The sequence below is a fragment of the Dryobates pubescens genome, chromosome 31 (assembly GCF_014839835.1).
Source record: "Dryobates pubescens isolate bDryPub1 chromosome 31, bDryPub1.pri, whole genome shotgun sequence".
NCBI classification, from domain to species: Eukaryota; Metazoa; Chordata; class Aves; order Piciformes; family Picidae; genus Dryobates; species Dryobates pubescens.
In genome coordinates, this window is record NC_071642.1 from 6587729 (window position 1) to 6601948 (window position 14220).

At 62.9% G+C, this 14220-nt stretch overlaps 2 protein-coding genes across 2 annotated transcripts; one reads left to right on the forward strand and one right to left on the reverse strand.

The window, feature by feature from the left end:
* The first annotated feature begins 1258 nt into the window (after nucleotides 1-1258).
* Nucleotides 1259-4022, forward strand: LOC128898726 (pulmonary surfactant-associated protein C-like). The gene is made up of 6 exons (XM_054174873.1): nucleotides 1259-1291; nucleotides 1823-1849; nucleotides 1901-2179; nucleotides 3085-3201; nucleotides 3288-3398; nucleotides 3927-4022. Exons 1-6 carry the CDS (start codon nucleotides 1259-1261, stop codon nucleotides 4020-4022), a joined length of 663 nt encoding a protein of 220 aa, XP_054030848.1.
* Nucleotides 4023-8960: 4938 nt separating this feature from the next.
* LOC128898786 (collagen alpha-4(VI) chain-like) lies at nucleotides 8961-13952 on the reverse strand. The gene is made up of 13 exons (XM_054175466.1): nucleotides 13939-13952; nucleotides 13796-13858; nucleotides 13613-13721; nucleotides 13466-13528; nucleotides 13272-13322; nucleotides 13105-13140; nucleotides 12950-13012; nucleotides 12814-12876; nucleotides 12572-12662; nucleotides 11240-11739; nucleotides 10373-10472; nucleotides 9192-9833; nucleotides 8961-9073 (listed from the first exon to the last, which is right to left on the reverse strand). The coding sequence occupies exons 1-13, from the start codon at nucleotides 13950-13952 to the stop codon at nucleotides 8973-8975; spliced, it is 1896 nt and encodes a 631-aa protein (XP_054031441.1). The 3' UTR covers nucleotides 8961-8972.
* Nucleotides 13953-14220: the final 268 nt, after the last annotated feature.

The following is a 14220-nucleotide window of genomic DNA, read 5'->3' on the forward strand; positions in this document are numbered from 1 at the left end:
AGCCCCATTCCCAGCAGCTCCAGCTCCTCTGCCCCAAAGCAGCCAGGAGCACCCTGGGCAGGGGACATCTGAGCACTGCACCAGAGAATGGAGCTGGGGGGGAGAAAAGAGACCCCAGGAGGAGCCAAGCCCCGGAGCCAGGCTCACAGCAGTGCTGGGCAGCATGACTTCACCTTGCCATGGGTGCTGCCTCCATGCTGTCCCTGTGACCACCACCAAGGACATCAAGGAAAGGGCCCAGCTCCAGGAGGAAGCTGATGCTCTGCTGGCAACAGGAGGCAAAATGCCCCTTGGCACCTGGCACCGTGGGGGCTGGCATCTCTGCACCCCAAAATGCCATCACCCAGTGTCACCCTGGCAAAGAGCAGGGTCAAGGAGGGTGTGCACAGCTCAGGAAGGTGATGAGGGCCCCCACAGCCCTCTCCTGTGTGTGGTGATGGAGAGCAAACAGCCAGGAAGCACTTGAGGGTCTCCTGTGCTCCTTGATGTCCTGGGACAGGAGGTAGCAGGGTGCAGCCCTGCAGCCTCACACCCAGCTGCAAGTGTCTGGGGGCCAAAGGGTCAAGGAGGGGCCCCAGGGGTGGCTGGAGAGGACCTGGCCCACAGCTCCAGGCTGTCCTGATTGCACCACACCGGAGCTGGGACCCACCTCACCCCCAGCAATGCCTGACCACGGGCAGCCTGGAGAGTCCCAGCACCAACAGCCTGAGCCCTGCCGGTGCCAGAGCACCCTCAGCACCACTGCTGTGGAGCACCCAGGCTGCCCACGGGCCAGGGACATGTCCCCACTTCCTGGTCACCTCACTGCCACCCCAACCTTGTGGTCTGTGGGGCAGCTTTGATGTTCTGTTTGCACTTTGCCCACCTCCAGCAGCTCAGGTTGCCCAAGGGCCGTGGGTCCGGAGCCAGGTCTCGCCTTGCCCGTGGCCGGATGCTCCACCTCGGGGGGCAGCTCCAGCCCGGGCAGGAAGGTTTGTTTTGGCCCCAGCACCTCGCTCTGGACCTTCAGAGAGCTCCCTGTGCTTGGGGACAAGTGTCCTCAGAGCCTCTTGAGCAGCAGGTTCCCAAGGGAATGCAGCCCTGGAGAAGGGGATGGGCAAACACAAGTCAAGAGGCTTCCACACCCACGCCTGCCTGCACAGCAGTGCCAGGAGCCCACTCACAAAGGGCCACCCAGTTCCCCATCCCAGTATAAAACCCACAGGGCCAGCAGCTGCTGGGCAGCCCAGGCTGGCAGGAGGAGGAGGAGGAGGCAGCCATGGAGAAGCAAGTGGTGGTTGAAGAGCCTCTGGTGAGTCTCTGTGACCTGTAGAGTCACCTCGGGGGTGCCCAGCAGCACCACTCAGCACAGGGCTTAGTCCAGCTCAGCCCAGTAAGGCACCAGTGCAGGTGTGGTGGAGGAAGAGCCCCTGGGGTGCTGCATCCCCAGAGCTTGAGGAGAAGGAGAATTTGGGATGCTTCCTCCATCCCTCAGATCTCATCTCCTTCCTTCTCAGCCTGGCTTTACACCTTTCCCATGCCTGCAGGAGCCAGACAAGGGATCTTATCCTGAGGGAGGAGGAGGAGGAGGGGAATTGGGGATGCCTCCTTCATCCCTCAGCTCCCACCTCCTTCCTTCTCAGCCTGGCTTTACACCTTTCCCGTGCCCACAGGAACCAGACAAGAGCTCTCATCCTGGGAGAGGAGGAGGAGGAGGAAGAGGGGAATTGAGGAGGAGGAGGGGAGTTGAGGAGGAGGGGGGGAGTTGGGGATGCCTCCTCCATCCCTCAGCTCCCACCTCCTTCCTTCTCAGCCTGGTTTTCCACCTTTCCCATGCCCGCAGGAGCCAGACACCTGCTGCCTGCCCTGTGCCAGCTGCTGCACCAAGTGCTGCCTGCCCTGTGCCAGCTGCTGCACCAAGTGCTGCCTGCCCTGTGCCAGCTGCTGCACCAAGTGCTGCCTGCCCAGCTGCTGCAAGTGCCCCAAGTGCCCAGGCTGCCACGGCTGCCCTGGCTGCTCCTGCCTGAAGAGAGCTCTGTGCTTCGTCCCTCGCCTGCTCTGCTACCTGCCCCGCAAGCTGCTCAGCTGCCGCCACCTCAGCTGCCTGCTGATCACGGTGGTGGTGGTGGTCCTGCTGGTGGTCATCATCGTGGGTGCCCTGCTGATGTGGCTGCACGTGGGCCAGGAGCACTCTGATGCTGTGAGTAAGGTGGTGGGAGGAGGAGGAGAGTGCTGGGAGTGGGTTGGGAAAGAGCTTTGGGGTGGTGAAGGTCAACCCAGCGCCGCCCCAGGGCACCACCGAGCCCTGGCCCCCAGCACCACATCTGCAGGGCTCTGAAACACCCCCAGGGATGGGGACTCCAACACTGCCCTAGGCAGCCTCCTGGGCCAGGTCTTGATCACCCTCAAGGGGATGGAATTGTTCCCCATGGTCAACCTGAACCTGCCCTGGGGTAACTTGAGGACATTTCCTCTTGTCCTGTTCCTTGGGAGGAGAGACCAAGCCCCACCTGGCTCCAGCCTCCTGTCAGGGAGTTGGGAGAGACCCAGAAGGTCTCCCCTCAGCCTCCTCTTCTCCAGGCTCACCTGGAGGCTTCTGGGGGCTCCACCCCCAGCTCCCTCAGCTGCTCCTCCCCATCCCTTGTTCTCCAGACCCTTCCCCAGCTTGGTTGCCCTTCTCTGGCCCTGCTCCAGCTCCTCAATGTCCTTCTTGGGATGAGGAGCCCAGAACTGAACCCAGCACCCAAATGTGGCCTCAGCAGTGCCCACTCCAGGGGCACAATCCCTGTCCTGCTCCTGCTGATTCCCTCTGCAGAGCCTCCAACCCTCCAGCAGATCACCACTGCCTCCCAGCCTGGTGTCATCTGCAGAGTGACTGAGGATGCTCTGATGCCCTCCTCTAGACCTTTGACAAAGACACTGAACGGAGCTGGTCCCAGGATTGAGCCCTGGGGACACCACTGGTGGCCAACCACTGACTGGAGCTGACTCCAACCCTCACCAAGCTTCAGAGCTGGCCAGCTGGCCCCAAGCAAGGGTCCACCCTCACCCCCCCAGGGAGGGAAGTGTCCCAGGCAGTGAGTTCCTTCCCCCACACTCCACCAGGTGCTGAGGATGGGGATGGAGATGTGGAGAGGGCCAGGCTGGGAAGAGGATGTGGCCACTTTCTACCTGGATGGTGAGGATGGGAACCCAGCCACGGTCATCTACGACTACAAGAACGTAAGTGGGGCCATGGAGGGGGGGAAGGTTGGGCCAGGGGTGGGGGTGATGAGACCCAGGGGTGATGGGGATCTGTCTGAAAGCAGCTGCTGGCAAGCTACAGATCCCAGCTCCACCCCTCCTGCTACATCACCCCTCTGGACAAGGACAACATCCCAGGGCTGGACACCATCGCTGAGACCTTCCAGCGCCGGCAGGTGAGAACTGCTGCTGGGAGCAGGACAGGGCAGGGGGTGAGGGGTCTGGAGAACAGGGAGCAGCTGAGGCACCTGGGAGGGTGTTGAGCCTGGAGAAAAGGAGGCTGAGGGGAAACCTTCTGGCTTCTCTGCAGCTCCCTGATGAGAGGTTGGAGCCAGGTGAGGGTTGGTCTTCTAGTAAGAGGTGATAGGACGAGAGGAAAAGGCTTCAAGTTGCTCCAGGGGAGGTGTAGGTTGGAGATGAGGAACAATTTCTTGACTGCCAGAGTGGGCAGGGGGTGGCACAGGATGCCCAGGGGGGTGGTGGAGTCCCCAGCCCTGGGGGTGTTCCAGAAACCTGTGGCCATGGTTTGGTGGCCATGGTGGTGCTGGGTTGAAGGTTGGACTGGGTGATCCTGGAGGGCTTTTCCAACCTGAAGGATTCTATGGCTCTGTGAGGGGCACCTGGCAATGCCCTGGGCATGATGAAGATTTGGGGTGCAGCCTCATGCTGCTTCTGCCTCACTTTCCCTCCTCTCCCACCACCAGGCTGAGAAGACACTGACCATGCCCTTGGCCGATCGCTCCCTCCTGGGCACCACAACCAGCATCCTCTGTGCCACCCTCCCCATCTACTGGGCTTAGCCTTGCTGGCTGAGGGTGAAAGGGTCCTGCTGCCCACAGGGGTGGGCAAAGAGGGCAAGGGGACCTGCCCCTCCACCAACACCCCCTCACAGCATCTGACTTTCCTTGCAACATCCCAGCCCACACGATGCTGCCACAACCCCTTCATGCCTCCAGAAGCTTCACCACCACCCCTGCAACTGGGCAACTGCCTGACTTTAGGATGTGCCAGGGTCCAAGGGGTGCCAGGGGGCTGAGAAGAGGTTTGTGAGCTTGGGGAGGTTGGCACTGGAGGGTGGGGGGGGGGGCTTGATTTTGGTGTGTGGTGTTGCATCCCTGCTGCAAACATGGGGTTGGGTTCAGTTGAGTTGGGTTGGGTTGGGTTGAGTTGTGCTGAGCTGGGTGAGTTGAGTTGGGTTGGGTTGGGTCGAGTTGTGCTGAGTTGGGTTGGGTCGAGTTGAGTTGGGTTGGGTTGAGATGGGTTGGGTTGGGTTGGGTTGGATTGAGATGGGTTGGGTTGAGTTGTGTTGAGTTGGATGAGTTGGGTTGGGTTGAGGTGGGTTGGGTTGGGTTGGGTTGGGTTGAGTTGGGTTGAGTTAGGTTGGGTCGAGTTGAGTTGGGTTGGGTTGAGATGGGTTGGGTTGAGTTGGGTTGGATTGAGATGGGTTGGGTTGGGTTGAGTTGTGTTGAGTTGGATGAGTTGGGTTGGGTTGAGGTGGGTTGAACTGAGAGGGGTTAGGTTAGGTTGGGTTGAAGTGGGTTGGGTTGAGATGGGTTAGGTTAGGTTAGATTGAGGTGGGTTGTGTTGGGCTGAGTTGGGTTGGATTAGGTTAGGGTGGGATGGGTTGATCTGGGTTGGGTTTGGTTGGGTTGAATTGGGTTGGGTTTAGTTGGTTGGGTTGGTTTGGGCTGGGTTGAGTTGGGCTGGGTTGAGTTGGGCTGGGATGAGTTGGGCTGGGATGGTTTGGGCTGGCTTGGGTTGGGGGGGTGTGCTGGAGGTGTTGGTTTCTCACTTAAAGTCTTCTCAGCTTTGCCAAACTTGGGTGCAAAAATGAGCTTAAAAGAACCCAAATCATGAAATGTAAAGCCAGAAAATTCTCTCTCCCAGTCCTTTGCTCCTGCCTGGCTTTGGGGTTTTTTATCCTTGAAACTGGAATGTGGGGCCCTGAGCAGAGCTTTAGGTTTGGGAATAAGCAAGGAACCTCCCCCAGAGCACCCCAGGGAGCAGGGCACGGCCCCACCAAGCCCTGCTGGAGCCCAGGCTGGCAGGAAAACTGGATCCATGCTGCTGAAGGGGAGGAAGGCAGGAGGAGAAAGCAGGGATGGGAGCTGAGCCTGGGGGCAGGATCCAGGCAGGGCCACCAGACACTGCCCTGGGGCTGGGGGCAGGATCCAGGCAGGGCCACCAGACACTGCCCTGGGGCTGGGGGCAGGATCCAGGCAGGGCTACCAGACAGTGCCCTGGGGCTGGGGGCAGGATCCAGGCAGGGCCACCAGACACTGCCCTGGGGCTGGGAGCAGGATCCAGGCAGGGCCACCAGACACTGCCCTGGGGCTGGGGGCAGGATCCAGGCAGGGCCACCAGACACTGCCCTGGGGCTGGGGGCAGGATCCAGGCAGGGCCACCAGACACTGCCCTGGGGCTGGGGGCAGGATCCAGGCAGGGCCACCAGACACTGCCCTGGGGCTGGGAGCAGGATCCAGGCAGGGCCACCAGACACTGCCCTGGGGCTGGGGGCAGGATCCAGGCAGGGCCACCAGACACTGCCCTGGGGCTGGGGGCAGGATCCAGGCAGGATCACCAGACACTGCCCTGGGGCTGGAAGGGCTGGGGGCAGGATCCAGGCAGGGCCACCAGACAGTGCCCTGGGGCTGGGGGCAGGATCCAGGCAGGGCCACCAGACACTGCCTTGGGGCTGGGGGCAGGATCCAGGCAGGATCACCAGACACTGCCCTGGGGCTGGGGGCAGGATCCAGGCAGGATCACCAGACTCTGCCCTGGGGCTGGAAGGGCTGGGGGCAGGATCCAGGCAGGGCCACCAGACACTGCCCTGGGGCTGGAAGGGCTGGGGGCAGGATCCAGGCAGGGCCACCAGACACTGCCCTGGGGCTGGAAGGGCTGGGGGCAGGATCCAGGCAGGGCCACCAGACACTGCCCTGGGGCTGGGGGCAGGATCCAGGCAGGGCCACCAGACACTGCCCTGGGGCTGGAAGGGCTGGGGGCAGGATCCAGGCAGGGCCACCAGACAGTGCCCTGGGGCTGGGGGGGCTGGGGGCAGGCTGCTGGTGCCACTGGGATCAGGCATTGCCAGGCCAGGGCTGCTGGAATTCCCAGGAGCAGGAGTTTGGTGCTGCTTGGGATCAGGCAGGATAAGGACCAAGAGCATTCTTAGGATCAATATTAGGAGAGGGTTAATGTCACTACTAGAAGGATTATTAGGAGGGGATTAAGACTAGGACAATTATTAGGAAGGGATTAATATTAGGATCATTATTGGGGGGGTTAATATTAGGCTCATTATTAGGAGGGGGCTAATATGAAGACCATTATTAGGAGGGGGTTAATATCATTATTAGGAGGGGTGATGAATATCATTATTAGGATGATTATTAGGAGGCCAATATCAATATTAGGATGATTATTAGGAGGGGTGATTAATATCATTATTAGGATGATTATTAGAGGGTTAATATTAATCATTAGATCATTATTAGGAGGGGTTAATATCATTATTAGGATCATTATTAGGGGCTAATATCAATAATTAGGATGATTATTAGGGGGTTAATATCAATACTAGGATCATTATTATGGGTTAATATCAATAATTAGGATCATTATCAGGGGTTAATATTATTAGGGGGCTAATATCATTATGAGGATCATTATTAGGGGCTAATATCAATAATTAGGATGATTATTAGGGGTTAATGTCATTATTAGGATCATTATTAGGGGCTAATATCAATAATTAGGATCATTATTAGGGGTTAATGTCATTATTAGGATCATTATTAGGGGCTAATATCAATAATTAGGATCATTATTAGGGGTTAATATCATTATGAGGATCATTATTAGGAGAGGGTTAACAACATCGTTATTAGGGTGATTATTAGGGGGTTGATACCAATAATTAGGATCATTATTGGGGGGGGGGTGTAATATCATTATTAGGATGATTATTAGGAGGGGGCTGCCGGCCCAGGGCCAGGCAGGGGCTCCCCCCAGCACGCAGGGCGGGGAGTGGGGATCAGGGAGCAGCCCCAGCCCAGGACCCACCCCCAGCACCGCATCCTCCTCCCCTCCGCCCCCGCTCCCGGCTCCGGCCCCCGCTGCTCCCGGGGAGCTTTGCCCTTAGCCGCAGGGATGCTGCAGCTGCGGCTGGACAGGACCTGGGGCACCCAGCCAGCACCTCCTGGAGGTTGTTGTTTTTCGCTCCGGGGGCGCCCACCCCCAGCTCAGCTGCATCCCCCCGGCCCCGAGGAGGACCCAGGTGTGAGCTTTATTGGCTGCCACCAGCATTCACCCCGGGCAGGGTGGGTGAAGAGTTTGGCAAAGGCTCAGCACCAGCTCCCCCTTCTCCCACCACCACCAGCGCCCCCCCAGCGTGATGGAGCAGCTGAAGCTGAGCTGCCAGAAGCCTGGCAGGACCTCCTGCTCCTTGTGCAATCATTCCTGCAGCCAGGAGAAGCTTTTCCTGCACCTCCCCTGGGTGCTGGGGGTTGGGGTGCTGGGGGGGGCGACAACCTGGAGCTCAGTTTGGGGGTGGTCCGCCCGTGGCAGCTGGGTGCAGGGTGGGGCTGTGCCCTTCGTGGGGGGCAGCTCTGTGGCTTCGTCCTGCTCCCAGCTCCTGCAGGAGCATTTCCTTCCCTCCAAGGAGGACACTGAGGGGCTGGAGAGGGTCCAGGGAAGGGCAGCCAAGCTGGGGAAGGGGCTGGAGAACCTCTGAGGAGCAGGTGAGGGACTTGGGGCTGTTCAGCCTGCAGGAAAGGAGGCTGAGGGGAGACCCCCTGGCTCTGTACAACTGCATGAAAGGAGGCTGGAGGCAGGTCGAGGTTGATCTCTTCTCCCAAGAAACAAAGGAACTGGCCTCAGGTTGCCCCAGGGGAGGTTCAGGTTGGCCATGAGGAACAATTTCTTCCCCCCTGGAGGGCTGTCAAGGTTTGACCCAGGCTGCCCAGGGCAGTGGTGGAGTCCTCCCCCTCCCTGGAGGGGTTTCAGAGCTGTGGAGATGTGGTGCTGAGGGCCATGGCTTAGTGGTGCCCTGGCAGTGCTGGGTGAAGGGCTGGATCCAGTGACCTTGGAGATCTCTTCCCACCTAAACAATTCCAGCTTCCATCACTTGGGAGAGAAAGAGCAGCAGGGTGCCTCATGCCAGGCAGGTGGCATGGAGAGCTCTTGGCGTGGTTGCACGTCAGGAGTTAGACCCCAGGCCCCAGCCTGTGCAAGCTGCCAGCCCTGCCTGCACCCCTGGCACCAGGACCACCCCCTGCCTGCTCCCTGCCCACCCCCCCCAAAACCCACCCAGCCCCCCTCACATGCTCCTCACCCTTCCTCACGTTCCTCTCACCCTCAGCAGCTCCAGCAGGACCTAACAAGATGGCACCAAAACCTCAGCCGTGCCCCCTGCCCAGGCTGGGGGCACACTATGCCCCCAGACCCTGGTGGGATGCCCATCCTCCCTTACCCAGCTCCATGCAGGCATGGTCCTTGTCCAGGGGGCACGGTCCAGGGATGGCTGCAGCCCTCCGGGCAAGGGGCGCTGTGGGCATCCTGGTGTGGGGCACAGCAGGGACCTCAGGGCTCCTGGGGGGAGAAAGCAGAGCAAAGCCTCCCCCAGTACGTGCTGGGGGTGCTGGACCTCACCCCCAGGAAGAGGAGGTGCACCCCTCAGCCCCCCCCCCAGCTGCTGTCGTTGTGGGGGGAGGGACAGGCAGGGGGCAGGGGGTGGCCCTGGTGCCACTCACTCACCGCCCAGGGGTCCCCGGGGAGGTGCCACCGGTGCCAGTGCTGGTGGGGAGCAGCTCCTGGGGGCAGCCCGGGGCGGGGGGGCGCTGGCTGCTGTGTGCTGCGGAGCAGAAGCGAGGGTGGCAGAGACGCCAGCAAGGAGATGCCGGGGGAGGGGAGCTGGAGCAGAGGGGGAGGGGGCTCCAGCCCCCCAGGCCCCTCCCCCCCAGCCTGCTCACCCTGCAGCCTCCTGAGGAAGCCCAGCGCTGCCCTCTCCACGTAGCCCAGCTCGGGAGGGTGGACGGTGCCCAGGCGCAGGGCATGGTACCTCCAGGCTGGCAGCACCCTGGGCACCGCCACCTCTGCTCGCTCCGGCCCTGCTCGCCCCAAGGAGACCACCAAGACCCCCAGGTCCTCACACTGGGAGAAGGCTTCCAGAGCCTTCTGGGCTTCCCCATCCCACGGGGCCGTGGTCCCCGGCCCCACCACGAGGAGGAGACGGAGGCGGTTGGCAGAGCTCCGAGGGAAGACGTGCTGGAGGGTCCATGCCACCGTGCCACCCAGGGGTGCTGAGGCCACCCTGGGCACCAGCGCCAGGAGGAGCTGCTCCCGGAGCTGCCGCCCGGAGCTGGGAGGCCCAAAGGGGATCTCGGCCAGACCCTGCCCCGGGGTGGAGGGGGCTGTCAGCACCAGGGCCACGCGGGTGCTGTGCTGGGCAGGATGCGGCCCTGCCAGCTGCGCCAGGAGGTGCTGGCAGAGCTGCCCGACGGCCTCCAGCCTCGCCGCTGGCATCGCCGGGGCTGCGTTGTCCACCACGAAGGCCAAGTCCAAGCCCAGCAGGTCAGGCGCGGCTGTGGGGCAGCCCCCGGGGTGGCAGAGGTCTGGGGGGTGAGGAGAGATGGAAGCTGAGCCCCGTCCCTGGTGGGCACCCATCCTTGGTGGGCACCCAATCCTGTTGGGTAGTCATCCCTGGTGGCTACCAAATCCTGGTGGGCACCCATCCCTGGTGGGTACTAAATCCTAGTGGGCACCCATCCTTGGTGGGCACCCACCCCTGGTGGCTACCAAATCGTGGTGGGCACCCATGCCTGGTAGCTACCAAATCGTGGTGGGCACCCATCCCTGGGGGGCACCCATCCCTGGGGGGTACTAAATCCTAGTGGGCACCCATCCCTGGTGGCTACCAAATGCTGGTGGGCACCCATGCCTGGTGGGTACTAAATCCTAGTGGGCACCCATCCTTGGTGGCCACCCATCCCTGGTGGCTACCAAATCCTGGTGGGCACCCATCCCTGGTGGGTACTAAATCCTAGTGGGCACCCATCCTTGGTGGGCATCCACCCCTGGTGGCTACTAAATCCTGGTGGGCACCCATCCCTAGTGGGCACCCATGCCTGGGGGGCACGCCAGGGCTGCCTACCGAAGCAGAGGACGCAGGGCAGCACAGACTCCCTCAGCACCTCCTCATCCCTGGCTGGCTCTGCCAGGGGCAGCTGGACCACTCGGAAGAGGTTGTTGACCTGGGGGTGGGGGGAGGCAAAGCCACAACCTACAGCCTGCAGCGCTCCGTGGCAGGGGGTGGAGCCAGGTGGGAGAGCTCTGTGTGCTTGGCACCTTCTGCTGAGAGGGCTCGGTGGGGGGGGCCACAAGTCAGCTCCCCAGCTGGCTTGGAGTGGAAGAGTCTCCCACGGGGTGAGGGATGGCACAAGAGGAAATGGCCTCAGGTTGCCCCAGAGAAGGGCTCAGGTTGGCCATCAGGAACAATTTCTTCCCCCTGGAGGGCTGTCCAGGTTTGACCCAGGCTGCCCAGGGTGGTGGTGGAGTCTCCATTCCCCCCACCCCAAACCTTGCCTCCCCCTTGCTTTACACCCACAAGCCTTGGTAGGCCAAAAAGAAATGGCCCCAGGGCAGGTTCAGGTTGGCCATGAGGAGCAATTTCTCCCCCACCCCTGGAGGGTTGTCCAGGCCTGGCCCAGGCTGCCCAGGGCAGTGGTGAAGCCTCCATCCCTGGAGGGGTTTGAAAGCCCTGGAGATGTGGTGCTGAGGGCCAGGGTTTGGTGGTACCCTGGCAGTGCTGGGCCAAGGCTTGGATTCCTGTGGTGGGTTGAAATTCCACCCCCCTCTTCCCCCCCAACATTAACCACCACAACTCTACGACCTTGAAGACCTTCCCTAGCCTCAACGCCTCCACATCCCCATGCTTCTGCAAAGCCAAGCCGCTCGGTGGTGCTTGGAGGCCACTGAAGGATCGAGCTGAGCAGCCACCGAGCCCCGGCGGGGAGCTCACCTGGAAAGCCTTCAGCACCTCGGGCAGGGGGCCGAAGGTGAGCACCGCCGGCACGATCCCCAGAGCTTCGTACTGCAGGGCAACCTCCTCGATGCCCTCCAGGTCCTGCTTCTGGCCGCTGGTGACCAAGATGACCACCTTCCTGCCCAGGACGGCCGGCCGGACCCTCTTGAGGGTGTGCTGCCCCACGAAGCTCAGGGCGGCAGCCAGCCGGCCCCGCCGGGCGGAGCGGGTGGGCGAGAGGCGGCGGAGCCGAGCCAGCAGCCCGGCCCTGCTGCCCACCTCCCCGGCACGCAGCAGGGAGGTGGTGCTGGCCCCGTAGGCTACCATGGCCACCCGAGCCCCCGCCGGGCATCCCGCGGGGGAGACCTGCAGGTCCCGCAGCAGCAGAGCCAGCAGCTCCTTCATGCGGGAGAAGAGGGCTGGGGACACCGTGGAGGAGGACTCCAGCACCAGCACCAGCTCGGTGGGGTAGAGCGGGCAGGAGGGGGAGGTGGTGGCTGCCGAGGGGTGGGTGCTGCTCAGGGGGTGCCAGCCCACTGCTGGTGTGACCTGTGCCCAGCCTGTCCCTGTCCCCTCCCTGCCAGCCCCCTGCTGGTGTGACCTGTGCCCACCCAGCCACCTCTGCGGGTGTAGCCTCAAGCCGTGTCCCCACCACCCAGCCCCCCCTTTGTCCCCTCCACCCTGGACCCCACAGCCAGCCTGTCCCTGTCCCCTCCTTGCCACCCCCCTGCTGGTGTGACCTGTGCCCACCCAGCCACCTCTGCGGGTGTAGCCTCAAGCCGTGTCCCCACCACCCAGCCCCCCCTTTGTCCCCTCCACCCTGGACCCCACAGCCAGCCTGTCCCTGTCCCCTCCTTGCCACCCCCCTGCTGGTGGGACCTGTGCCCACCCAGCCACCTCTGCGGGTGTAGCCTCAAGCCGTGTCCCCACCACCCAGCCCCCCCTTTGTCCCCTCCACCCTGGACCCCACAGCCAGCCTGTCCCTGTCCCCTCCTTGCCACCCCCCTGCTGGTGTGACCTGTGCCCACCCAGCCACCTCTGGGGGTGCAGCCCTAAGCCGTGTCCCCGCCACCCAGCCACCCCTTTGTCCCCTCCACAGCCAGCTCATCCCTGTCCCCTCCCTGCCACCCCCCAGCGCTGTGCCAGGTTCTCACCACAGCTCCTGTGGATGAAGTCCTTGAGCTCACAGGGCTGCAGGGATGCACCAAGTGAGGTCAGTCCCAGGTCTCCTGCCCAGCTCTTCCCAGTAAGGCTTTGCTGGGCGATGGGGGCGGGGGGAGGGGGAGGGCGCAGGTGGCCACCGAGCTCTTCGTTGCCCCCCAAGGCCACCCCTCAGGGCTGAATTCCCCCCATCCCCAACCAGTCCACCACCAGCATCCCATACCGTGGATGGAGCAGTTCCTGGTGATCCTTTTGGACCCTGGAGCAGCAGGAAGGGAGGGAGGGAGGGAGGGAGATGAAGAGGAAACCTGAGCGAGGCTCACTGCCCGCCCACTCCTGCCCCCCAGCCACCCGCGGGGGGCTGCAGGCAGAAACGTGGCAGGGCAAAAAGGCAATCCCTAGGGAATCACCATCTCTCCTGGGGGTCCCACGCTGCCAGGGCCACCAGCTTCTCCCCTGCTCCCGGGATCACCCTGGAAAAGCCCCGGGATGCTGAGGGGAGGGGGCGCCACCCGGTGACCTGGGCAGGGCATGCACCATACTCACCCTGCGCCCCGGCAGCCCTCGTGGCCCCTGGTCCCCCGGGGCTCCTCTCTCACCCCCATCACCCTGGGGGGGGACACACACAGAGCCAGAAGAAGCCAACCAGCCCCATCCTGACCATCGCCCCCCGGCCCCTGCCCCCCGCTCCCGGCACTCACCTGAGCCCCAGGGTATCCTGGCAGGCCCCGAGCACCCTGGGAGGGGAGCAGCACAAGTGAGTGACACCAGGACCCCAACCCCTCTGGCAGGCAACCCCCCCCCCCGGAGCTCTGCCCCCACCACGCTCATCCCACCCGTGCCCAGCCCTGCTGCGTGCTGCTGGCACCTTGGCACCCTTGCTGCCTGGGGCACCTCTCCGGGCACAGCCGACCTCACCCTGGCAAGGAGGAAAAAGCCCAGAGTGGGTTACTGTAGGACCTACACAACCCCCCCCCAGCTGCCCTGGCCATGGCTTTCCCATGCCTTTCCCTGCTGGGAGGATGGGGACCCACCCCAAGGCCCCGGGGGGCACAGCCTTACCAGGTCACCTTTGGGTCCCTGGGGTCCCACGCTGCCCTTCAAGCCCTCGGCTCCTGCTTGCCCCTGGAAGAGAAAGCGGGGCTGGGGGTGCACAGGGCTGGGGGGCAGTGTGGGGGCTGTGAAATGCCACCTGGTGGCCTTGCTCACCTTGTCACCTTTGGGGCCGGCTGGGCCAGCTGCTCCCGGGGAGCCTTCAGCTCCAGGCAGCCCCTGGGTGAAAGGCAAAGGTGGCTCAAGGGTGCTGCTGGGCACCCACCTGTGCGGCCACCAGCTCGGGGGGTGCCCAGCAGCACCCACCCACGACCCCAGCACGGGGAGGGAGGGCAGTACCTGAGGTCCTCTGCTGCCTGGGTGGCCAGAGACACCCACTGTCCCCCGTGGTCCTGGCAGGCCCTGCAAAGGGGGAGCAAAGGGGGACGTGGGGATGCCCACTTGGGGGTCCTGGTGCCAGCAAGGCTCTGCCCTGGCCTCACCTGGGCTCCTTCATAGCCCTTCTGTCCCTCGGGGCCAGAGGTGCCACGGTTGCCGTGATTGCCCTGGGTAGGGACAGGACAGCTCAGGCTTCAGTGTCCCCATCCCCAGGGCACACAGCCCCCAGTGCCCGTGGGCACTGCCAGCCCTACCTGTGCTCCCTTCTGCCCTTTCTGGCACGAGGTCTGTGGAGGCAAGAGCCATCAGCAGGGGGGCTCATGGCACGGGGTGGACAGCAGTGCCCCCCGTGCCCTGGCACCTACCGGGTGAGCAGGGGGACCTGC